General features: G+C 38.0%; 1 protein-coding gene across 1 annotated transcript; it reads right to left on the bottom strand.

The window, feature by feature from the left end:
• Positions 1 to 22,024: 22,024 nt before the first annotated feature.
• Positions 22,025 to 22,447, bottom strand: LOC108946211 (uncharacterized mitochondrial protein AtMg00860-like). Its single transcript, XM_018772907.1, has one exon. It carries the CDS (start codon positions 22,445 to 22,447, stop codon positions 22,025 to 22,027), a length of 423 nt encoding a protein of 140 aa, XP_018628423.1.
• Between the last annotated feature and the right edge of the window lie 4,592 nt (positions 22,448 to 27,039).

Here is a 27,039-nt window from a genome sequence, read left to right on the forward strand (position 1 = left end):
AACTGATCAATACCCCCAAAGTATTTCCTTGGAAGGAATTAAGTGTTCAGGATGCTTAGACTATCTTTTTATTTTATTTTATGTGGTAGGATAAAGAAGTAGGGGATATAAGGTATCCTTGCCTAATTCCCCTTAATGGGTAGAAAGAAACCGTTCGTCCTCTATTAACCACATAGATGTAGTTACAGCTAATGCAAGATAAAATAAGATTGATCAGCTTAAGAGGAATGTCAAAAAAGGTGAGAGTTTCCCTAATTAATGACCTATTCAGTTTGTCAAAAACTTTCACAAAGATCAATATTTGACATTCTTACCTCTTATTCTTTTAAAGTAGGACATATATGCCTGAACAATGATAGGAACATGAAAGGCTCTTTTATAAGAAAGAAAGTTGGCCTGATTGGGGCTAATGATTGTGGGGAGGATGAGCTTAATCCTATTTACAATGATTTTGGTGATGACTTTGTAAAGTGTGTTGCACCGGCAATGGGTTGCATCTTCTTGTTTGAGAATATTTATATTTTTGTAGTAAGTCATTTGGTTTGTGGAGCAGAAACTTTTATTCCGGATAATATTTTTGATATTTCTTGAATAGTTATATGCAGGTCATCAACGCATGTATACTATAGACATTTATTTGTAATTATATTGTAAATAACTTGCAATTGTTAAATTCGTTTACATAGTCAAAGTTTAAAAGTTAAACGATCTTCAAAGTTATCAGTTTATAGTTCATATTTCGGTTCTAGAAATTTGAATTTTAGTGAAGTTGTATTTTTTAGGAAATTAACATATACTCCATAGTTTAGTGATTTTAGTGATACAGAAAGTAATTTTATGACTGTATTAATACAATCAATAAATGATGATTTTAATGATACCAAAAAAAAATAATTATAACTTTATCTATACGTTGAACAAAATTAAACAACCATACGTGAAACTACCTCTACCGGATATCTTTAAATAATAGTATATCCATTAACATTGACATTTGAATAAACTTGAAGACGTAAGGAAAAAGAAAAGAGATCGGAAGAGGAGGCGAGAAGCTAAACAAAACGAAAGAATGGGGAAAAGAGACTAGTCAACGTGGAGTCTTTTCAATTTTCCATCTCGAACAAATGAGAGAGAAAGAAGGGGTGGGTGGGGTCACTCTCACAGATCATCACTTCAAAACTAAGCTAAAGAGCCTAATAAGGCCATTCTTCTGCGAGAATAAAACAAATGTTATAAATATATTATATTATGGATGTTCATTTAGTACTCCGTTGTAAATAAGTTTTCTGACAAAACTTATTCATATGAGACTCCACTGTAAATATGTTTATCTATTTAGTACTCCATTGGAAATAAGCCTCCTGAAAAAGCTTATCCTTTCGGTACTCCGTTATGGATAAATATTACTCATGATAGAAGATTATCTATATCTGGCACAACAGCTTAGAGTAGCAGCTTACACAGCAGCTTACAAGCAGCTTGCAGTAGCAGCTTACACAACAACTTCATTTCTTCTATAAATAGAGGAGAATTTAGTTCATTATGTGCATAAGTTTGAAGTTTGAATAATATATCAGTTTCTTTCTATACTTGTCTTTATTTTAATGTCTTTATTTTATAACACGTTATCAGCACGAGACTCTGCCATCTCGAGAAAATACTTTGAAAGTATCAGAGGTACGAACTTTCTTTTCCTAAATAATGTCAAATCTTTCTAAACTTGAGTTTGTATCCCTGGATATATCGGGCAAAAGCTACACGTCTTGGGTGCTTGATGCCGAAATTCATCTTGATGCGATGTGTCTGGAAGACACCATCAAAGATAAAAATAAGGCATCAAACCAAGACCGTGCCAAAGCAATGATATTCCTACGCCATCACCTTGATGAGGGCCTGAAAATGGAATATCTTACTGTTAAAGATCCAGTCATACCGTGGAATAATTTGAAAGATAGATATGACCACCTAAAGATGGTCGTTCTTCCACAGGCACGTTATGATTGGACTCATCTAAGGCTACAAGATTTTAAATCTATCATTGAGTATAATTCTGCTATGTTCAGAATTATTTTCCAATTGAAACTATGTGGTGATAATATTACTGATCATGATATGTTGGAGAAAACTTTTACCACTTTTCATGCTCGAATATGCTCATGTAGCAACAATATCGAGAGATGGGATTCAAAAAGTATTCTGAACTTATCTTACATCTTCTTGTAGCCGAGCAACATAATGTGCTATTAATGAAAAATCATGAAAGCCGACCTACTGGTTCTTGTCCATTCCCTGAAGTGAATGAGACGAACTTCCACCAAGCTAAGCGTGGAAGAGGACGTGGCCCCAGTCGTGGTCATGACCGTGGTCGGGGAGGAAACTCTAATCGTGGTAATAACAATGTACCAAAGAACCCTCCTCACTACCAGCAGTGAAAAAGGAAGGAACAAAAGCATGAAGCGGTGCAAGCAGCAAAGCCAGAAAATGCATGCTATAGATGTGGAGAAAAAGGGAACTGGTCACGTACATGTCGTACGCCAAAGCACCTGGTTGAGCTATATCAAGCCTCCCTGAAGAAGACAGAGAAAAATGCTGAAGCAAATTTTATTTCTGAAGATAATTTAGACTTCATGCATTTGGATGTAGCTGATTATTTTGCACTCCCAGAAGGAGAAACAAGTCATGTGATCGGTAGTGAATAAGTAGAAATGTAAATATTTTAATTTTTATTATTTGTAGTAGATAGTATGGTTATATAATTGTTGTACATAAATAAAAGTTATGCTTTGAAAATGATGTTTACTATCATATTTATTTTGTTTATGTCATTTTGAAGAATATGGATAATCCTCAAATTGTGTTTGGATCAAAGACCAATCATGAAAATATTTGTGTAATTAATAGTGGAACAACTCATGCCATATTCAAAGATCAGAAATACTTTTCTTATTTGCATAAGGAAAAAGCAAATGTTTCAACAATTTCTGGTAATATAAGTTTGATTGAAGGCTCCGGGAGAGCTACTGTATTTCTGTCTAAGGAAACAAAACTTGTTATCGACAATGCATTGTTCTCCTCCAAGTCCCGAAGAAACTTGTTGAGTTTTATAGATATCCGTCGAAATGGATATCATGTTGAGACAATGGATGAAATGAACGTGGAATATCTTTGTATTACAAAGAATATTTCTGGCCAGAAATGCATTGTAGAAAAGTTACCAACTTTATCTTCTGGCTTATACTATTCAAAGATTAGTACAGTTGAAGCACATTCTATCGTAAACCAGAAGTTTACTAATTCAAATACTTTTGTGCTTTGGCATGGCCGTTTGGGCCATCCTGGATCAATAATGATGAGACGAATTACTGAAAATTCGAGTGGGCATCCATTAAAGAACCTGAAGATTCTTACAAATGATGAATTTTCTTGTGATGCTTGTTATCAAGGCAAAATGATCACTAGACCATCACCAATGAAGGTTGGCATTGAGTCCCCTGCCTTTTTAGAACGTATACATGGGGATATATGTGGACCTATTCACCCACCAAGTGATTTGTTTTAGATATTTTATGGTCCTAATAGATGCATCTTCAAGATGGTCTCATGTGTGCCTACTATCATCTTGCAACCTGGCGTTTGCAAAGTTATTAGTCCAAATAATTCGATTAAGGGCACAATTCCCAGATTATCCTATAAAGGCTATTCGCCTTGATAATGCTAGAGAATTCTCATCTCAAGCTTTTGATGATTACTGTCTATCAATTGGGATAAAAGTTGAACATCTTGTAGCTTATGTTCATACTCAAAATGGCCTTGTAGAGTCATTTATTAAATGACTGCAATTGATAGCAAGACCACTACTTATGAAAATAAAATTGCCCACTACTGTTTGGGGCCATGTTATATTGCACGCAACATCACTTATCCGTCTCAGACCAACACATTATAATAAATATTTTCCGTCATAATTAGTTTTTGGTCATGAACCAAATATTGCCCATCTACGAATTTTTGGATGTGCTGTATATGTGCTAGTAGCACCACCACATCGCAGTAAGATGGGCCCCCAAAGAAGGTTAGGAATATATATTGGGTTTGAATCACCCTCTATTATTCGCTATCTTGAACCATTGACGGGAGATTTATTTACTGCTCGATTTGCAAATTGTCGATTTGATGAAACAAATTTCCCACAATTAGGGGGAGAGAAAAAGGAAATCAAAAGAAAAATTGTGTGGAAAGTTTCATCATTATCTCACTTTGATCCACGTGCCCCTATATGTAATTAGGAGGTCCAGAAGATTATCCATTTACAGAATATAGCAAGTCAAATGCCAGACGCATTTACTGATTTGAAAAGGATAACTAAGTCGCATATCCCTGCAGAGAATGTGCCTATCCGAATTGATGTCCCAGCAGGACCATCTACTAGCATGAGAGCTAGTGAACCTAAAGCATGCCTGAAGCGTGGTAGACCTGTGGGTTCTAAGGATCGAAATCATAGAAAAAGAAAATCGACAAATGATCAAAATGATATTATGAAGGGATCTCCTGAAGAGACCCAAGATCTAATTAGTTCTGAGATCCCTGAAGAAATCAATGAACCTGAGACTCAAGTGAGTGAGGAACTTTTAATAAGTTCTACTGGTGATGGGATTAATTTAAATCGATCTGAAATAGTGGTGGATAATATTTTCGTATATAATGTTGCACTTAACATTATGCAAGATAGTGAGAATCTTGAACTCCGATCTGTCGAAGAATGTCGATAAAGATCTGATTGGTCAAAATGGCAAGAGTTAATTCAATCGGAATTGAAGTCACTTGCTAAAAGAGAGGTCTTTGGACCAGTAGTCCAAACACTTGCTGGTATAAAGCCAGTTGGTCATAAATAGATTTTTGTGCGAAAAAGGAATGATAAAAATAAAGTTGAAAGATACAAGACTCGCCTTGTTGCACAAGGATTCTCACAACGACCTGGAGTCGATTATGAAGAAACATATTCACCAGTTATGGATGCCATAACATTTCGATATCTCATCAGTTTAGCCTTACGTGAAAGGCTTGAAATACATCTAATGGATGTGGTTACAACTTATCTGTACGGGTCACTTAATAATGAAATTTACATGAAAATCCCTGAAGGATTTAAAATTCCTGAAGCATATTCAAAATCTCAGAAAATATACTCAATCAGATTACAAAGATCTTTGTACGATTTAAAGCAATCTGGGCGCATGTGGTATAATTGTCTCAGTGAATATTTACTGAAAGAGGGTTACATAAATGATGTTATTTGTCCATGTATTTTTATAAAGAAAATGGCTTCAGAATTTGTTATACTTGTTGTTTATGTTGATGACATAAATCTTGTTGGAACTTCATAAGAGCCCCAAAAGGCAATTGAATATCTTAAGAAAGAATTTGAGATGAAAGATCTTGGAAAGACAAAACTTTGTCTTGGTCTGTAAATTGAACATTTAGCAGACGAGATATTTATCCATCAATCTGCCTATACAGAAAGGGTCTTAAAACGCTTTTACATGGACAAAGCGCACCCATTGAGTACACCAATGGTTGTTGGATCACTTAATGTGAATAGAGATTTGTTCCGACCTCCAGAAGAGGATGAGGAACTCCTTGGTCCCGAAGTACCCTATCTTAGTGCAATTGGTGCACTAATGTATCTTGCTAATGCTACAAGGCCTGGCATAACATTTTCTGTTAATTTACTAGCAAGATATAGTTCTTCTCCTACACGAAGACATTGGAACGGGATTAAGCATATATTGCGATATTTAAAGGGAACTCTTGATATGAATTTGTTTTATGCTAACAAAGATAGTACAGATCTTGTTGGTTATGCAGATGCATGTTATTTATCTGATCCCCATAAAAATAGATCTCAAACCGGGTACATTTTTACATGCGGAGGTACTATCATATCATGGCGCTCCACAAAGCAATCTATTGTTGCTACTTCTTCAAATCATGCTGAAATAATAGCTATTCATGAAGCAAGTAGGGAATGCGTATGGTTGAGATCAATAATTCATATTATTCGAGAAAAATGTGGTTTGGAATGTGAGAAAAGACCCACAATTTTATACGAAGACAATGCTGCATGCATAGCCCAATTGAATGGAGGATTTATAAAAGGAGATAGAACTAAGCACATTTCATCAAAATTATTCTATACACACGATCTTCAGAAAAATGGTAACATTGATGTGCAACAAATCCGTTCAAGTGACAATCCGACAGATTTATTCACTAAATCTTTACCAACTTCAACTTTTGAGAAGATGGTATACAAGATTGGAATGCAGAGATTTAAATATTTGAAACAAGGTTTTCATCAGGGGGAGTAAAATACATGATGTACTCTTTTTTCCTTACTAAGGTTTTTTTCCACAGGGTTTTTCTTATAAGGTTTTTAATGAGGCAGCTAGCAATGCGTATTACTAAATATGTGTACTCTTTTTTCTTCACTAGGATTTTTTCCCACAGGATTTTTTCCTAGTAAGGTTTTAATGAGGCACATTATCTTTTAATGAATATTCAAGGGAGAGTGTTATAAATATATTATATTATGTATGTTCATTTAGTACTCCGTTATAAATAAGCTTCCGGAAGAAGCTTATCCATATGAGACTCCGTCGTAAATATGTTTATCTATTTAGTACTCCATTGGAAATAAGCATCCTGAAAAAGCTTATCCTTTCGGTACTCCGTTATGGATAAATATTACCCATGGTAGAAGATTATCTATATCTGGCACAACAGCTTAGAGTAGCAGCTTACACAGCAGCTTGCAGCAGGAACTTACAAGCAGCTTACACAGCAACTTACAAGCAGATTACATAACAGCTTCCTTTCTTCTATAAATAGAGGAGACTTTAGTTCATTATGTACATAAGTTTGAAATTTGAATAATATATCAGTTTCTTTCTATACTTGTCTTTACTTTACTATCTTTATTTTATAACAAAAATATTTTTTTTAAAGTGCTCTTTATTTTAAAGTTGAAGTATTTGAATAGAAGTAGAAGTAATTTTGGAGATGCAGAAAAAAGTTGTTTCTTCCTAAAAGTATTTTAAAAAAAATATATTTAAAAGTACTTTTTAAAAGTTTGGTCAAATACTAATTACTGCTCAAAAATACTTTTCAAATTAATTAACGAAACACAAATCGATTTTCTCAAAAATTACTTTTTTGAAAAACACTTTTGAAAAAAATACTTCTCAAAATAAGCAGATTTTAAAAGTTTGGCCAAACATGCTATAAGCTAAAGAGCCTAATAGCCTAATAATTATAAGCTAAAGAGCCTAATAGCCTGTTTGGCCATTCTTCTTCAAGAATAAAAACTTTTTTTTTTAAAGTTGAAGTGAATGAAAAAAATCGCTTTCGAGTAGAAGTAGAAGTAATTTTTGAGAAACACAAAAAAATAGTTTCTTTCTAAAAATTCTTTAAAAAACGGCAAAGGGCCAAGTATACCCCTCTACTTTCAAAAACAGTCTAAGAATATCGCTCGTTATACTATTGGGTTATTTATACCCCTGCAGTCATACTTTGAGTTCAAATATACCCCTTATTTAAACGGAGGTACACGTGTCATCGTCCCGTTGGCCAATTCTAAATATCTCCTAATTAATTAAAAAAACCCATTACCCATACCCGAAAAATAATTTTTTTTTATAAAAACTGAAAAAACTAATTTCATTTTTTACTAAAAACTGAAAAAAATGAAAATATTTTTTTTTTCCAGTTTTTTTTTTTAAAAATGCTTTAATAAAACTGAAAAATATTTTCAAATATAATATTTTTTTAAAAAGTGAAAACAAAACTGTAAAATAATTTTCTAAAGCAATTTTTTTTGTAAAAACTGGAAAAAACTAAATTTGTTTTTACTAAAAACTGAAAAACAAAAATATATATTTTTTTCCAGATTTTACAAAATATCTGCTTTAAAAAAAGCTGAAAAATATTTTCTAAAAAAATATTTTTGTAAAACCTGAAAAAAAAAAAATTTTCTTCTTTTTTTTCTTTCATTTTTTAGTTAAAAATATTTTAGTTTTTTTCAGTTTTTAATTGCTTTAGAAAATTGCTTTTCGATTTTTTTTTTCTAGTTTTTACAAAAATATTATTTTAGAAAATACTTTTCAATTTTTTTAAAGCAGGTTTTTTTGTAAAAACTGGAAAAAAATATTTTTGTTTTTTTTCGGTTTTTAGTAAAAAAATAAAGCAGTTTTTTTCTAGTTTTTACAAAAAAAATAAAAATAAAAATTTCGGGTATAAGTAATGTGTCTTTTTAATTTATTACGAGATATTTAGAATTGACCAACATGACGATGACACGTGTTCCTCCGTTTAAATGAGGGGTATATTTAAACCCAAAGTATGACTGTAGGGGTATAGATGACCCAATAGTATAACCAGAGATATTCTTAGATCATTTTCGAAAGTAGAGAGGTATATTTGGTCCTTTGCCGTTTAAAAAAAATACATTGAAAAATATTTTTTAAAAATTTGATCAAACACTAATTACTGTTTAAAAATACTTTTCAAATTAATTAGCCAAATATAAACTATTTTTTTACCAAAAATCCTTTTGAAAAAGGCAATTTTAAAAAAAAGGCTATAAAAGGAGAGCAACCGGTGTTTTGTTGAGGGGTCCCTTCCCATTCTCTGAAACCATTCTCTTTCGCCTTTCACCCTTTCTGTCAGCTCTTTTTTCTAGCTTACACCCATTATTACCAAAAGCAGGTCTCTGCCTTATCTACTGTAGAATTATGGATTTAGCTTCCTCTTTCAAGTCACCTCTCTCACTCGCCTACTCCATAGCCCAATTTGTGTACTCTCTCTGCGGTATTTTATATTAATACGAAATTCAAAGTATTTAAAAATGATCATCCTTATATATAACAATTAAAGTCAAAGATTTAAGTGCTTGGAATTTAAATAGTCGCAAAAATAAAGGCCGAGGTGTTAAGATCTCTAATCAAGTGAAAAATGGGTGGGATGTAATTGAGAAATAATCGTTTTTATGTGGGAAGAAAATTAGGCACAAATACATCTAGCTAAAACATAAAAAATATGTTGGAGCTCGAACTAGTAAAAGTTCAATATCATGAAGTTTGAACTGCTTATAAATGTCTACTACAATAAATGTTCATGAAGTTTTTTCATATTTTACTTACTAGGAGTATTTTTATCAAAAATTTATCTGTTGTAAAGTGGCTAAGTATTAGAAACCCTGGCTATAACTTAATTAGATACTATTTAAATAGTGACTATTTGCTAAGTTTTTCAAAATTTTCTGATAGGATATATTTTCTCCTTTAATGGCTCTATATAATGAGAATCTAAATTAGCGTTACCAGTAGGAATGGAATATCCTATGGTTAAAAAATATTATGCTAAAAATAAAAGAATATTACTCCTAGTATATGTTAATATAGTATCTCTGTCCACGTCTTGCGTACGGAAAAAATAAAAGAAGGGCAGAGAGGAGTTGCTTTCATGTCCATGTGGTTGGAAGCTTTGTTTCAGCATAGCCAACTAAAGAAGTTTTTTATTTGTCCGACCCATTGGAGACATATACACCTGATCAGCTAAAAGGCAGCAGTAAGCATGCATGCTATTACCTTTCATAGGCGACACCTTCAGGAACACACAGTCTCTCTAAGCGAATTCCAAATCTTGGTGTCTGATGTCCGAGTAAAACTTTTGCCTGCTTTGAGCGATCAATAATCGATTTTGAATTGTTTTCACCTTTTCTACTGCCCGTTGCACCAGCTCAGGACCAATAACTTTGTTTCACTAACTTTGAACCAACCGATAGGGGATCCCCCTAATCAGCTAAAAGATAGCAGTAAGCATGCATGCTATTACCTTTCATAGGCGACACCTTCATTAACACTCAGTCTCCCTTAGCGAATTCCAAATCTCGATGCCGGTTGTTCGAGGAAAACTTTTGCCCGCTTTAGGCGGTCAATAATTGATTTTGAATTGTTTTCACTTTTTCAACTGCATGTTGCACTAACTCAGGACCCAATAACTTTACTTCACTAACTTCGAACCAACCGATAGGGGATCTGCACTTCCGTCCATATAGGGCTTCATATGGTGTCATTTGAATACTAGAATGGTAGTTGTTTTTGTAAGAAAATCCAATTAGTAGTAGATAGTGACGAACCCAGAATTTTGTGTAAGCAGGTTCAATCTTAGAAGTACATAACTTTACTCGTAAAATAGTAGTTATCAAGTGGCTTTAAATAAAATATTTATACAAAATTTACACAACTTTAATCCTAATTTATACATATACACAATATTATTTTTTGGTGAAGCGGGTTCAGTTGAACCCGCTAGCCACCATGTGGGTCCGCCACTGGTAGTAGATGATCCTCCCAATTTCCTTTGAGGTCTAAAACACAGGTTCGTAACATGTCTTCGAGCGATTGAATAGTGTGCTCGGTTTGGTCGTCTGTTTGGGGATGAAATATTGGGCTAAGGTTGATCCTTGTACCCAATCCTTTTAAAAATAACCTCCAAAAGTTAGCCATAAATTGGGCACCTCTGTCCGATATGATAGAAATCGGAACCCAATGAAATCGAACGATTTCCCTAATATATAACTCAGCATAATCTTCAGCCGAGAAGGTGGTCTTAACTAGTAGAAAGTGAGCTGACTTAGTGAATCGATCCACGATAACCCATATAGAGTCAAACCTTCGACGTGATCGTGGTAATCCAGTAACGAAATCCATGTTGATCACTTCCCATTTCCAAGTCGGAATGTCCATGTTTTGCATAAATCCTCCAGGTTTCAGAGGTTCAACATTAACTTGTTGGCAATTGGGACACCGAGCGATGTATTCAGCAACATCCCTCTTCATGTCATTTCACCAATATAGTTGTCGAAGATCGTGATACATCTTGGTTGACCCCGAATGAACAGAATATTGGGGCCTATGAATCTCTACCATGATCTGCTCTCAAAGTCTCCCAATATCGGATACACACAACCGGTCCTTGTATCTGAGGACTTCGTCCTCGGATAACCCGAACACCTGCTTCCTTTGAGAGGAAATGCTTTTTCTTATTTTCATTAAAGCTGGATCTTCAAATTATCGTGCCTTTACTTCAGTTACTAACGAGGATTCGGCAGCATTTCAGACTGTGACTCCTCCGGTATCGGTATCGATCAATTGTATTCTTAAGTTGGTCAATTGGTACAAGTCCTTGGCCATCTCTAATTTATGCTTTTCCATATACCGCAAACTGCCCATAGATTTCCAATTTAATGCATCGACCAGCGTTTTCCTTCCCGGAGTGGTATAGGATATCAACATCGTAATCCTTTAATAATTCTAACCACCTTCACTGCCTTAAATTCAACTCTTTTTGTTTGATGATTTACTGCAAGCTTTTGTGATTAGTGAATATATCAACATGGACTCCATACAGGTAGTGGCGTTATATCTTCAAGACAAATATGACAACTGCCAGTTCAGAGTCGTGAGTTGGGTAATTCTGCTCGTGTTTCCTTAGTTTTCTCGAGGCATACACAATAACTTTCCCATGTTGCATTAGCACACTTCCCAAGCATACTCTAGATGCATCACAATATATAACGTACCCCTCGGTTCCTTCAGGAAGGGTCAGAGCCGGTGTCGAGGTTAACATGTCCTTTAACTCTTGGAAGCTCTTCTCATAAACATCGGTCCATCAGAATTTTGCTTCCTTATGCGTCAACTTCGTTAATGGAGCAGCTATAAATGAGAAATTTTCCACAAATTTGCGATAGTAACCAGCTAAGACCAAGAAGATGCGTACTTCGATAGGATTTGTGGGCCTTGGCCAATTTTTATTTGCTTTGATCGTTTGACTATAAACTTTGATGCCTTTACCTGAAACTACTTGCCCAAGAAAAGCCATCAAGTTTAACCAGAACTCGCATTTGGAAAATTTGGCGTACAACTTGTGATTTCGGAGGGTGCGTAAAGTCATTTGCAAATGCTCTGCATGTTCTTCCTCTGATCGAGAATACATCAATATATCGTCAATGAACACAATTACAAAGACATCCAAAAAGGCATGAATACTCGATTCATCAGATCCATAAAGGGTGTTGGTGCGTTGGTTAAGGCCAAAGGACATAACAAGAAATTTATAATGGCCATATCTGGTCCGAAATGGTGTATTTGGAATATCTTTTTCCTTGATCCTCAACTAGTGGTATCTGGATCTTAGATCCATCTTTGAAAAATACCTAGCGCCTTACAATTGATCAAGCAAATCGTCGATCCTTGGTAGCAGGTACTTCTTCTTAATGGTTACCCTATTCATTTGTCGATAATCAATACACATCCTTAACGAACCATCTTTCTTTCAAAAAAATAGGACTGGGGATCCCCACGGGGAAGTACTAGTCGAATGAATCCTTTATCTAAAATGTCCTTCAATTGAGCTTTCAACTCAGCCGAAGCCATCCTGTACGGAGGAATAGATATCGGTTGTGTATCGGGTGGCCCGTTGATGGAAAAATTGATGTCTCCCTTGGGTGGGATACCCAGGAGCTCATCAGGAACACATCGAAAAATTCCCTAACAACCAGAACCGACTGAAGGGTGGGAGGATTCGCCTCCGCATCTTGCACCTGCACCAAATGGTAAAAACATCCTTTTGTGATCATCTTTCGAACCTTAAGGTAAGAAATAAACTTCCCTTTTGGTGTTGCGACATCGCCCTTCCATTCGTTAACGGGCTCTCCCGGAAAGTTAAAACGAACACCATTTTTCCAACAGTCCATTGTAGCATAACAAGAGGCCCAGCCAATCCATTCTCATAATAACATCAAACTCCATCTTTTCCAATTCATTCAAATCAGCAAAGGTATAATGATCATGAATTATCATGTCACAACTTCGATGTGCCCGCCTAACTACCACAGGTGTGGATACTTCAATCGGTTGTCGTAACAATTCAGGTACTTTACCACACTTACCAGCTACAAATAAAGTGATATATGACAGGGTAGAACTTGGATCTATCAAAGCATACGCGTTAATGGAAGTGTCACCAATGCCAGATACACGTATACGCGTTAGCCAAGAAGATATTAAGAGCAAAATATTTATGGATGACTATGAAAATGGACTGTATCACGTATGTTCATAAGTGTCACCAATACCAGATACATGCTGACATGATATGGGTACCACCAAACAAACTTAATGCAACAAGTTCGTGTTGGCCCTTCTCCGCTTGGGGTATGGATGTCATCGGACCAATCAAACACATTGCTTCAAACATACATAGGTTCATTATAGTGGCCATAGATTGCTTCATAAAATGGGTTGAAGTCGCATCTTATAAAGCCGTAACTAAGAATGTTGTAGCAGGTTTTGTTTGGGACCGCATCGTTTGTCGATTTAGAGTACTAGAGTCAATCATTACTGACAATACCGCTAATCTCAGTAGTGATTTGATGAAATCCATGTGTGAAACATTCAATATTAAGCATAGGAACTCTACAACATACATTCCACAAATGAACGGAGCCGTAGAAACCGCCAACAAAAATATCAAGAAGATATTGAGGAAAATGGTGGACAATTACAAACAATGGCACGTGAAGCTACTATTTGCTTTACTTGGGGTATCGTACCACAGTTCACACATCAATTGGGGCAACTCCCTACCTACTAGTTTATTGTACTGAAGCCGTTATTCCTGCCGAAGTGGAAATCCCTTCCTTAAGGATTATACAAGAAGCCGAGCTCAGTGATGCGGAATGGGTACGAAGCCGGTATGAACAACTAGCCCTTATTTATGAAAACAATAATGAACGTGGTATGTCACGGCCAACTCTACCAAAAAAGAATGGCAAGAGATTTCAACAAAAAGGTTAGGTTGAGGCAATTCACGTCGGGGAAATTGGTGTTGAAACGAATCTTCCCACATCAGGATGAAGTAAATGGAAAATTCTCACCCAATTGGCAGGGCGCTCACATGGTTCACCAAGTGTTAATAGGAGGAGCACTTATACTTGCAGAGATGGATTGAGAAATTTGGCCAAAACCTATCAATTCGGACACAATCAAGAGATACTATGTTTAAGATTATGTTTGCGCTTTCTATCTGATGTAACAGAACTACGCTTGACCCGATTCCTATTTAAGAGGGAATGCGTAAGAATACCTGTGGGTTCGGTCATATCATAATAAAATCTTCATTTTTCCTATGGTTAGAAACTAGGACAAGATATCGAGTTTTCCCGATCTCACCACGTTTGGAATTGCTAAGGAATGTGTTTCCAGAAGTATGCATTTAAACTGGGGAAGAATTTTGAGGAGGACCCTCAAAATTCCGAAGCAAGGATGTTGCCACGTCTCAAAATGTGTCACAGTCACCAGTTCATCTAAATTATTTGATCTTGCGCATTATCACATATTTCAAATAACTACATTTTAAAAAATAATTTGTCAAATACATGCATGTTTTTCGAAAATTATGTTTCTATGGCAGCCAAATTACCGAGGGTGACTCAAGTAGGCCTCAAGACAAGAGTAAAGGCGAGGAATCAAGAGCACTAACCAACCATCCCCCCCAAACTCATGATTTTTCTTTGGATGCAGGCACAATGAACGTAACAGGAACATCCACAAATACATATACATAACAGAATCGCTATTTTCATAATGACAAAAGTTGCCAAACGCAAGCACATCAAGCTAAGAAAATGTTTTACCCTCTCGCATTTAGTCATTACTTTCCCTGCATAGGGCAAAGCACTACCCTCACCTTGCATAAGGCTAAGCACTTCCTTCCTTTGCATGAGACTAAACATTGTGTTTACTCCTTGCATAGGGCTAAACACTACCCTCATTATTGCATAAGGCTAAGCAGTCCCTTCCTTTGCCTGAGACTAAACATTGTCTCTACTACTTGCATAGGTGAAGACGTCCAAATCCACTACTAAAAAGTAAATGGACACGGTCGCATGCAATATAATTTACCCAACTATGAGTCGGGGTCGAATCCCATAGAGAACAATATGTAGGCGATTAGGCGTGTAAGGGAATTATCACTTATTATGCTAAGCCAAACACTTAGAATGGTTTTGAGAAAATATTTTTAGCTAATTACGAAATGTAAACTAACCTAGAAAGCAAGTAAAATGATCAGTGACTACAAGTATGGATGCACGGGGAATTACACTCAAGTAACGATCCAATATATTTTACGATTTTACAAATATGAGCGAGGTTATGTTAATTAGCCTCGGGTAATAATTCTATATTAGCTTCTTCCAAAGACTAACAAGACTTCCTAATTGAATTATCCCTAAAATAATTAAGAGATTAAGCACACCGAATATGGCTACAAGTAGTTCAATCCTATCCCTAGATAGAATCTATAAGTGAGGGTTAAAGCCTTCAGTTCTTGTTAATTAATCTTTCCCAACCCCAAATTATCTTTTCCAAAATTAATTCGAAATAAATGGGCGAGTCCTAGGGTTAGATAATCCCTTTGGAAACATTAAAGAACAAGAATAATTAAAGAAACAATAGCTCACTTCAATATAACTAAAAATCGTTCAATACATAAGCACAACAAGATATTTAATCCATACTTTAAATATGAATATTCCCATAAACAAGATTCAAGTGTTGGAAAAAAAATACTACACACTTAAATATACAATATAAATTAAGGAAATGAAGAAATGAGCATAAATGAGTAAGAAATTCTCAACCAAAAGCTTCAAATCTTCAAGACCCAAGTGTGTGTGCAAGAACCCTAGCTTCCAAAACTTGTATTCTCTCTCAAGATATGTTCGAAGCTGCCCAAGATATGCCAAATATCTGTTTCCAATAAGCTAGGTCGTGATTTATGGGTTTGGAATTGAGAAAATGTAAAATGCCAAACCTGTCCATAGTTGAAGCCCGTTGACCGCACCTGTGGGAGCATCAACGCAAGTGCGGCTCCGCAAATGCGGATACACACTCGCAAAAGCATTTTTTTTGAACAATGTTTACTTCCGTAGAAGCGGACCTCCCTGCGCAGATGCGGACATAAAGTGCAGAAGCGCGACCGCTGATGTGGTATGCCAATCACAGATAGGATTTCTGCTAGCCAGGTCTTCTTCTGCAGATGCAAGTCTTATATCGCAGATGCGAGATCGCATAAGCGACATGTCTTCCGCATATGCAAAATAACTGAAGGATTTTGCATTGTTTCAAGTCTCTTTTGCTTAATTTCACTTCATTTGATTTCAATTCTCTTCAAGACTTCATTTCCCTGAAAATCTAGAAATACTCACCATAAACAACCTCATATTATAATTAACGAACGCAAAATCGAGTAAATGTTTGTAATGTGGTAGCCAAATAAAAGGTTGAAGGATCAACATGGGGTAACTAGGATAATATATGTACCAGGGAGGTCAATTTGGTTAAAAATTAGTTAGCAATCACAAAGAGAGCCTAAGATCATTTCAACACCCAATAATTAATATGAGAATTGCATTAAAAGACCAACCGGGCAAGTTCTAGACATCACAAGTTAAGCACATGCATTATTTATACAAATCTCACTCACTCACAATGCATGCACTATTTGACTCGGCATAATTTCAACCCTCAAGTGAATACAAGGCAACTCAAAGCTTCATCACATGATATTTGAGATTCTAAGAAAGCACAAAGTCAAAGAGCGAGCCTCAATTTCACAATATTGACTAACTGTTTATTTAAGAATTTAGAAAGGTGCAATTTATTCAATAAAAACTTATCACATGCTTGAAGCTAGAACAAAAATACCAAACAAGTCAAAACGTTTTGTGCTACCGCCATGGTTCTGCTATTACACCCTTGGAAAAGAACCCAATAAAAAAAACCAAGGGGAATTTATTGTTATATACAAATCTACACTATTAAGGTAAAGAGTTTATATACAAGTTTCAAACAAAAATATGAGTACCCCACCACCAACCAAAGAGCATTCATTGTCCCCAATGCATTGAGAAAGTAAGAACAAAGTTTATGGGCTTCCTAGGGCACACTAGGCGCTTGGAAGGGCTGGAACATCCGAGGCAGCTGTGGGGTCGGATGCTGACACTGTGGAGGCAGCGGGTAGAACATATGACTTGGGAACTACTAGCCTCACCTAGTGATGGTTGTGTGGTCATGGGAGTGGCTTTGGCGACCATGTATGCAATGGAATGTACAATGGATGTCTACACATTGGCTTCTTCCTCACCCGGTGTATCTGTAGAAACAACAATTTGTTTGCCTATGTTGTCCCACTGATCATCATCCTTATCAAGAAATCCCTCCTCATCAGTTTCCTCTTCATCAATTTTCCCCTCATAAGTATCCCCCTCAGAATATCCGAATTCCTCTTCTGAATGAGTATCAATGTTCACAATAGAGTCCGAAGCTTGTTAAGCTTTAGTACCATGGGCCACCGGAGCTGTCATGAGGTTTGTGAAATCAAGGTCAAGGCTCACAATGTGGGAGGTACCAGTGCCCTGCTCCCCTTCCTCCGGAAGAAGGGAGGTCAATTCAAACTCCAGATTCTACATCTTGTGCAGCTCTGACTCCATCTCAGCTACATCCTTTTGGAGTTAAGGCATGTCTCCAGCTTCACCCCGCTCGACCCTCTCAAGGTGCACTTCAAAGTTCTTGAGTTGATCTTCATGTGATTGATGCTGTTTTTGAAGAACACTCACTGAAATTTGGATAGGGTCCAATGCTTGCTGGATGAGAGCTGGAAGTTCTTTCGTCAATCTGTCTACTTTGGCATTAGCATGTTGTGCCAGAAGAACAAGGTTTGAGAGTGCAGGTGAGGAAGCAGGTGGTTGTGTAGTGGTTGGTCTGGAAGTAGATGTAGAGGTGGCTAGTGTGGAAGGAGTGTCAGGCACTGATGGAGCAACAGGTCATGCTGAGTCTGGAGGAGGAGTGAGTGAGGGCTTTGGTGTATTTTCTATCACTTTTTCTGCAACTTCATTGATCCGGGTGATGTCAATATCTTGAAAAGCTTTTTCGATACGGTCATGTTTGGGGATAAGAAGAACTTCCCCAGTTTTACACAAAGCATTGATCAAGCATGGGAAGGGGAGCGATGTTTCTTTATGATTTGCTCGGATCCCAAGCTCACAAAATATAATCTCTCCCATATCAACTTTGATACCCTTCATGATACATGCAATAAGGATTGCCTTCTCGATACTTATGTCAGTTTCATTTCTAGAAGGCATTAGACGAGAGCAGACCAAACTGAGCCAATACTGACCTTCTTGGGTGAGATCCCTCTTGAGAATCTTTTGGCGCGGAGCGATCCAGGATGGAGTTCCATTGGCTATGACGGAGGTAACCCAAGCACGCTCGGATTCCTTAATATCAATTTTTGCATCATATTTAGCCGTGCCTGGATCCCAATCCTCAAAATATATATCATTGATCGACGAGGTATCACAAAGTAATTGAACCCTTTGAACTCGGAAATATTGCAAGAATCTACGATTTCACATCTGCTCAGCGTTCCTGGAGGCAACATATGCAACATATAATTCCCTAACGAGCGTCTCGTTGTACTCCCCTGGAAACTGAGTGAATAACTCCCATTTCCTATCTTTAATATTTTCGAGCACATGAGGGTAATGTTCTTTTAAGCCGTCAAGTCTAGCTGCTTCTCTTCAAGGATTTTTCTCTTTGCTAAGCCATCTCTGTACATGTTCCAAGAGCCGGAAACCCCAAACCTGTGATGTTCACCTATTTTCCAGCGTGCTTTAACATGAAGGTCAACATATGGCATAAGATCAGTCTGTGCTTCCTCCTTTTCAGACTGGGAGGAATGCTCATATGCACTTCTGGTTGTGTCCGACCATGGGCGTTTGGATTGATGTTCTTGTTGGCTCAGAGCAGCAACCCGTTTCTTTCTTCGAGTGGGAGGTGGTTGCGATGCGAGGGATATCTTTGGTGCCATTCCTGTCAATTAATCAATGAGTTAGTATTTGATATAGCGAGGGAAACATATTGAGAGGAAATAAAAGAGTCATGTGGTATCTATGATCATGTATCCAATCGCATAACAACTCTACGAGCTGCAAACCTATTACATAATACACCCCTTGGAAGCAAAGTAGGATATGCGGTCCGCAGAAGTGGCCGCAAAACAACTTATGTGACCACAGATTGGTCGCATTTTGTTCTTCAAATTTGGCAAATTAACTGCCTCAGTGTGCGGCACTTTTGTGGTCCACGAAACATTAATGCGGTCGTGAATCCAACCACACAAGTCCCTTTTAGAAACCTACCTAGGGCAAAAAATGCGATGACTTTGCGGACCGCAAACCAGTTATGCGGACCGCAAAGATCATCGTGTTCAGTCAAGAAAAGTCTTCCTACCCAGTCTCAGATACAGAGTTCTCTAATAGCAACACTCAGTCATGGAACAAAATTTCCCAACCCCTATTCTTCTACTCCTACTCTGTAGTTTTAAATCCCTAAATTCCAATTCGCCCACATCATAAATTCTTCCCCTAAACAATGATTCTCAATTCAATCATGCACATATGAATACCCACATCAAGGGATTGAGAAGAAGGGGGAATGGGAATGAAAGCATATGTTATTCTTCAATTTGATCAAGCAAGAGTAAGGGTGGAATTTTACATACCAGATAGCAGATGATTTGAAGATTTTGTCCTGAAGCATGAAACATGTCACCCCTTCCTTTTCAATTCCTTTTTCTTTTTGTGATTTTGTGTTGTTGTTTCAATGTATTTGGTCTTTTTTTTCTTTTTAATTTTATCTTTGCTTTTGTGTTATGCAGTGCTTATGTGTGTGAGACTGTGAATGAGTGACTGAAATGCAGAGTGATTTAGGGTTTTAATACCTGGGAGGTCCGCGGTGAGAAACTGCATCGCATAGCACATTATGCGGTCGCATATGTGTTATGCGATGAGTTAGTGACTGCATGAGGCAAACCAGTTTTGCGATCGATTCTGTGGTCGCATAATCGTTATGCGAGCCGCAGAAAGAAAAATCTCATATAATTTTTAAGGCCCAAATTGCATCTTCTTATGAGTGTGTCTGCGACCACTATGCGGTCCACAAAGCCATTGTGCGACCGCATATGTTGCTGCAGACCACATGTCTTACTTTCCTTCATTTTCCTCTTCCCTTGCATCATGTTTCATTGTATTTTGGGTTACATGCATTCTAATACACACGCCAAACTACTCAACACTAACAACTAAACCTACAGAAATTAAAATCTAACCAAAAAGTGTTACCACGCATGGGTTGCCTCCCAAGAAGAGCTTGATTTAACATCGCGACATGACGATGTTGTCCCCATTTTGGCTAATCGGTGGTGAGGGTTGGTGTAGGACTATCCTTGAGTGTGTATTGTTTTACCAAGTGCCTTTCTTCTGTGGTTCCGATGTAATGCTTGACCCGTTGGCCATTTACTTTGAAAGTTCGAGTCCCGTCCTCAGACTCCAATTTAATAGCACCATAGGGAGACACATTCACAACTTTGAACGGGCCAGACCCTTTGGATTTGAATTTTCCCGGAAATAACTTGAGTCTTGAGTTGAAGAGTAATACCAAGTCACCAAATTTGAATTCCCACTTCAAAATCTTCTTGTCATGAAAAAACTTCATTCTCTCCTTATACATGGCTGCACTATCATAGGCATGAAGATGAAATTCTTCCATCTCGTTGAGTTTTGTCATTCGTAGATTAGCAACTTTGGCCCAGTCAAGATTCAACTTTTTCTGTGCCCACATAGCTTTGTGTTCAAGATCCACTAGCAAGTGACATGCCTTACCAAAAACCAACCGGTATGGCGAGGTGCCAATGAGAGTCTTAAATGATGTGCGATATGCCCACAATGCGTCATCTAGCTTCCTTGACCAGTCAGTCCTGTTTGCGTTAATAATTTTTGCTAGGATATTTTTGATTTCCCTGTTGGAAACTTCAACCTGGCCGCTCGACCGAGGATAATAAATGATGACCACCTTGTTCTTGACTCCATATTGTTCGAGCAGCCCGGTGAAAGTCTTGTTGCAAAAGTGAGAACCACCATCACTGAGGATGGCCCTTGGGGTTCCAAACCGCATAAATATGCTCTTCTTCAAATAAGCGGTTACACTCCTGGCCTCATTGTTGGGCAATGAGATTGCCTTGACCCATTTGGAGACATAATCTACTGCTACCAAGATATATGTCATGCCGTAAGAGCTTACAAAGGGACCCATGAAGTCTATTCCCCACACATCAAAGATCTCGACCTCCATCACAAAGTTCATAGGCATCTCATGTCTTCTAGAAATTGACTCTTATTTTTGACATTGATCATATGCCTTGACCATTTGATTTGTGTCTTGGTAGATCGATGGCCAATAATAGCCATATTCAAGCACTTTTGTCGCAGTACGGTTTCCACCATGATGGCCCCTAAGTAGGGAGTCATGACATGCTTTGAGAATTTTCATTACCTCATCTTTCGGAACACAACGCTGACTGATGTTGTCAGTGCAAACTTCGGAGCAGAAAAGGGTCCTCCCAATAGTATTGCCTACACTCCCGCATGAACATTTTCTTTTGATAAGCTTCCAATCCGTCGGGGATAAGGTCACTAACCAAGAAGTTAGCGTTGTCGGCATACCAAGGAGTGAAGGTTCTAGACAATGCCAATATGTGCTCATCTGGAAAGGCATCATTTATTTCAAGATCTTCTTTTTGTCTCCCTGCCTATTCAAGCCTAGATAAGTGGTCTGCAACTTGATTCTCTGTTCCTTTCTGATCTTTGACTTCGAAGTCAAACTTTTGTAACAAAAGAACCCACCTAATCAATCTTGGTTTAGCATCCTTCTTTGCCATAAGATAGCGGAGAGCAACATGATCGGGTAAACTATCACTTTGGACCGCATCAAATAGGCCCAGAATTTTTTGAAAGCATAGAAAATGGAAGCAGTTTTTGATCTGTCACCATGTAATTCATTTATGCGCCATTGAGTATCTTGCTTGCATAGTAGACATGATGAAGGATATTGTTATACCGTTGACCAAGTATCGCTCCTATATCTATACCACTAGCTTCACACATGGGTTCAAATGGAAGAGACCAATCAGGTGTGACAATAATAGGTGCCGTGGTGAGCCTCGCTTTCAATTCCTCAAAAGCTTTGAGACACTTATCATCGAATTCAAACTTTGCATCTTTTTCAAGGAGCTTGCACATGGGACTTGCAATTTTTGAGAATTCCTTGATAAAACGCCTATAAATACCGGCATGCCCCAAAAAGCTCCGAACACCATTTTTCGAAGTGGGAGGAGGAAGCTTGGAAATGATCTCGATCTTTGCCTGTTCAACATCTATGCCTTGCTTGGAAACTTTGTGGCCCAGAACAATACCCTCGTCCATCATGAAGTGGAACGTCTCCCAATTTAGCACAAGGTTGGTTTCCTCACATCTTTTGAGAACTTACCTAAGGTTGTCAAGGCAATGCTCAAAAGAGTCACCAACTACATAAAAGTCATCCATAAACACCTCTAAGAAATCCTCTACCATGTCCGAGAAGATTGACATCATGCACCGTTGAAAGGTAGCCGGGGCATTGGATAGCCCAAATGGCATACGGCTAAAGGCAAAGGCCCCATACAAGCATGTGAATGTTGTCTTCTCTTGATCTTCTAAGGTGATGTTGATTTGGTTATAGCCAGAATAACCATGCAAGAAGTAATAAAATGACCTTCCCGCTAGCCGATCAAGCATTTGATCAATAAAAGGCATAAGGAAATGGTCCTTCCAAGTAGCATTATCGAGCTTCCGGTAGTCCATGCAAACTCTCCACCCGGTCACCGTCCTCGTTGGGATGAGCTCATTCTTGGCATTTTGAATCATGGTCATGCCTCCTTTCTTTGGCACATATTACACCGGACTCACCCAAGGACTATCGGCAATGGGTTAGACACCCTCGACATCCAACCATTTTATGATTTATTTCTTCACCACCTCTTCCATGAAAGGATTTAACCTTTTCGATGCTCCATGCTAGGTTTGCTCTCTTGCACCAATTGTATTTGTGCTCACAAATTCCATCGGGAATTCCTCCAATATCTGCTATTGTCCACCTAATGGCATGTCTGTGCTCCCTCAAGGTATCCAACAAGTATTCAACCTACACATCATTCAACAAGGAAAAAACAATTACATGTCGAGTTTCATTACAGCCAAGAAATTTATACCTTAAGTGCGGTGGAAGTGGCTTGAGCTCAAGTTGTGGCGGATCGATAATTAAAGGCTTAGCGGGAGGAGTGACTCTATTCTCTAAGTAAAGAAAAAGTTTCTTTGGTGCATAAGTGTAGGACCCAAGCCCTTCTAATGCATTTAACGGTTCCATGTATCCTTCCATGTCTTCACAATCAAAATTTACCAAAATAGCCGCCAATGCCTCACCAAGGCATTATTCTTCCATCTTCAACTCGATTGCCTTCTCTACCTCATCAACAATATCAATGATGAGATGCTTTCGTATGCATGTGGAAATTTCATACCCTTACTCTTTTGAAAGGTAACCTCTTCGTCATTAACTCGGAACTTTATCTCATTTCGTTCTGAATCCATGAGTGCTCTTACGGTATCAAGGAATGGTCTCCACAAGATGATAGGGATTTCTTTATCAACAACACAGCCAAGGATAACAAAGTCGGCAGGGAGGAGGAACTTCCCCACTTTCACAAGAACATCATCAACAATTCCCACCGGTCTCTTTATTGAACGGTTGGCCGTTTGCAACCTCATACTTGTAGGCCTAGGCATACCTAAGACCTCTTTCTTGTAAATATCAAGAGGCATTAAGATGATGCTATCCCCATTATCACAAAGAGCTCGTGCAAAATTGTGCTACCCGATAGTGCATGGAATGGTAAAAGTTCACGGGTCCTCTTTCTTTTGAACGGTGGTTATTACAATGATAGAACTAAATCGGTGAGGCACATTCACAACTTCATTCTTGGTGGTTTTCTTCTTTGTGATCAAGTCCTTCAAGTACTTAGCAAAACCCTACATCTCTTGAAATGCTTCCACAAATGGAATGTTCACCGATAATTTCTTGAGAATATCATAGAAATTCTCAAGTTTGCTATCATCAACCCTCCTAGCATGTCTTTGAGGGAAAGGAGGAGGAGGTATATGAACTGGTTCTAGAACTTTTGGTGTCTCTTTTACCTTTTCCTTAACCTCTTCACGGTTCACTTCTTGAATTTTCACTTCCTTTGGGCTTAAACAACAATTGGCACCTCAACTTGTGTCTCAACCTCTTGTTCAGGATCTTCCACTTCGACTATTTATTCATTCTCTCCTTGAAGTATTTTCCCACTTCGAGTTGTGATTGCCATACAATGAGAAGCGGTACCACTCCCATTACCTTTTGGGTTTTCTATTCTGTCACTCGGGAGTGTGCCCTTCTGGTTCAGATTTTGCTCTCTTGATAGATCTCTCATTTGCATTTCTAACTTTTGTATGGATGCGGTGTGAGAACTCACAAGCTCGGTCATGTTCTTCATTGAAGTGTTAGATCTTTCTTGATTTTGTAATATTCTTTCAAACATGTTTTCCAATTTGTACTCACTTGAAGAACTTTCCTTCCAATGCGGAGAGTTAAAATATTTTCCCTTTGGTGGAACATAGGGGTTTGAACTCCGATTTGAATAGTTGTTGTTGTTGTTACTCCAATTACCTTTATTTGAACTACCTTTATCATTTCGCCACTGTTGATGGCCTTGCCCTTGCGGGTTAGGCCTCCATTAGTTTTGTTGTCTTGAACCTTGGTAGGGTTGTCTTTGGTAACCACCTTGGGAGTTGTTGACATAATTTGCTTCTTCGTAATCCTCATTTGGCAAGGGTTGCACATCTTCCACAACATTCACCCTTTTTGTTTGGCCTTTAGTGAACATCTTAGTCAACTCATTAATGTTGGTTGCAAACATGATAATTACTTGATCTCTTTCTTGGTTCTCCTTAATCATGTTAGTCAAGGATGGTGTACCATATGCAATTCCACTCGTGGTGTCTTCCGAGTGCCAAGCTTGGTTATGTTCTTCCATCTTGTCAAGGATTTGTGTGACCCTTGCAAATGTTTTATCCATAAAGGATCCATAAGCTGCATTTTTGGCTATGGATTGATTCATAGGATCCAAGCCCATATAAAACTTCTCCAACAAGATGTTGTCCGGAAAACCATGATTCGGTGACCTCACTAGATATAGCTTAAATTGATCCCATGCCTCATGCAGATGCTCTCCCGGTAGTTGCTTGAAGAAGAAAATTTTATCCCGAAGCTCGGACTTCTTGCTTTGCGGGAACCATTGAGCTAGGACAGCTCGGAAAAGTTGGGGCCAAGTATGAATGGAATTAGGTGGCATATTTTGGATCCATTCTCTTGCCTCTCCAAATAGAGAGTAATTGAACACCCTCAGCCTTATGGCATCATCTGAAATGTGATTTTGCTTGTGCATCGCACACACACCCAAGAAGTTTCTGAGATGTTGTGTAGGATCATCATGTATGGAATTTCTAACAAACCCCTATTCCTTGATCATTAGGATTAGACTGTATTCCACCTTGAAGGTGGCAGCATCAACTCTTAAAGGGACAATGGCATTTGTATCCTCAATATACTCATCTATATCCGCAAAAATGTTTTCTTCTTCTGACTCGCCCATGTTTTCCCAGTGACAGCAAGCAAAGCAATCAAAGTGTGATGGAATAGAAGAAGACGTAAAGTAAAGCACACACTAAATAGTAATTTTAAAACCGTATTCCCCGACAACGGCGAATAAATGAGTAAGACATTATCAACCAAAAGCTTCAAATCTTCAATACCAAAATATGTGTGAAATAACTCTAGCTTCCAAAACTTGTATTCTCTCTCAAGATATGTTCAAAGCTAGGTCGTGTATTTGTGGGTTTGGAATTTGAGAAAGTGTGAAATTCCAAGCCTGTCCATAGCTGATGCCCGTTGACCGCATACGCGGAAGCATCAACACAGGTGCGGCTCCGCAGATGCGGATACACTCTCGTAGAAGTGGCTTTTTTGAACAATGTTTACTTCCGCAGAAGCGAACCTCCATGTGTAGAAGCGCGTCCGAAAATGCAGACATAAAGCACAGAAGTGCGACCGGTGATGCGATATACCAATCACACATGCCATTTCTTCCATCCATGTCTTCTTCCGCAGAGGCGGGTCTTGTCTCGCAGAGATCGCATAAGCGAATTGTCTTCTACAGAGGCGAAATAACTGAAGCATTTTGCATTGTTTCAAATCTCTTTTACTTAATTTCACTTCATTTGATTTTAATTCTCTTCAAGACTGCATTTCCCTGAAAATCTATCAATACACACCATAAACAACCTCATATTATAATTAACGGACGCAAAATCTAAAGAAAAGAGACTAAAATAAATGGTAAAATCACCACTCATCAATAGGGCTAGACATTGCCCTCACCTAGCATGAGGCTAAGCATTGCCTCCATTATTGCATAAGGCTAAACATTGCCTTTCCTTGCATAAGGTTAAGCACTGCCTTCCATTACATGAGACTAAACATTATCTCTACTCCTTGCATAGGGATAAACACTGCCCTCATTATTGTATAACGCTAAGCACTGCCTTCCTTTGCATGAGACTAAACATTGTATTTACTCCTTGCATAGGGCTAGACACTGCCCTCACCTCGAATGGGGCTAAGTACTGCCTCCATCATTGCATAAGGTTAAGCATTGTCTTTCCTTGGATAAGGTTAAGCACTTCCTTTCTTTACATAAGACTAAACATTGTGTCTACTCCTTGCATAACACTAAGCATTGCCTCTAATCCTTGCATAAGGCTAAACACTGCCCCCACCATTGTATAGGGCCAAACATTGCCTCTCCTCACATTAGACTAAGCACTCTCCCCTTTCTTTGCATAGGGTTAAACACTGCCCTCATCTCATGCAAGACTAAGCCTTG

The sequence above is a fragment of the Nicotiana tomentosiformis genome, chromosome 1 (assembly GCF_000390325.3).
Source record: "Nicotiana tomentosiformis chromosome 1, ASM39032v3, whole genome shotgun sequence".
NCBI lineage: Eukaryota > Viridiplantae > Streptophyta > Magnoliopsida > Solanales > Solanaceae > Nicotiana > Nicotiana tomentosiformis.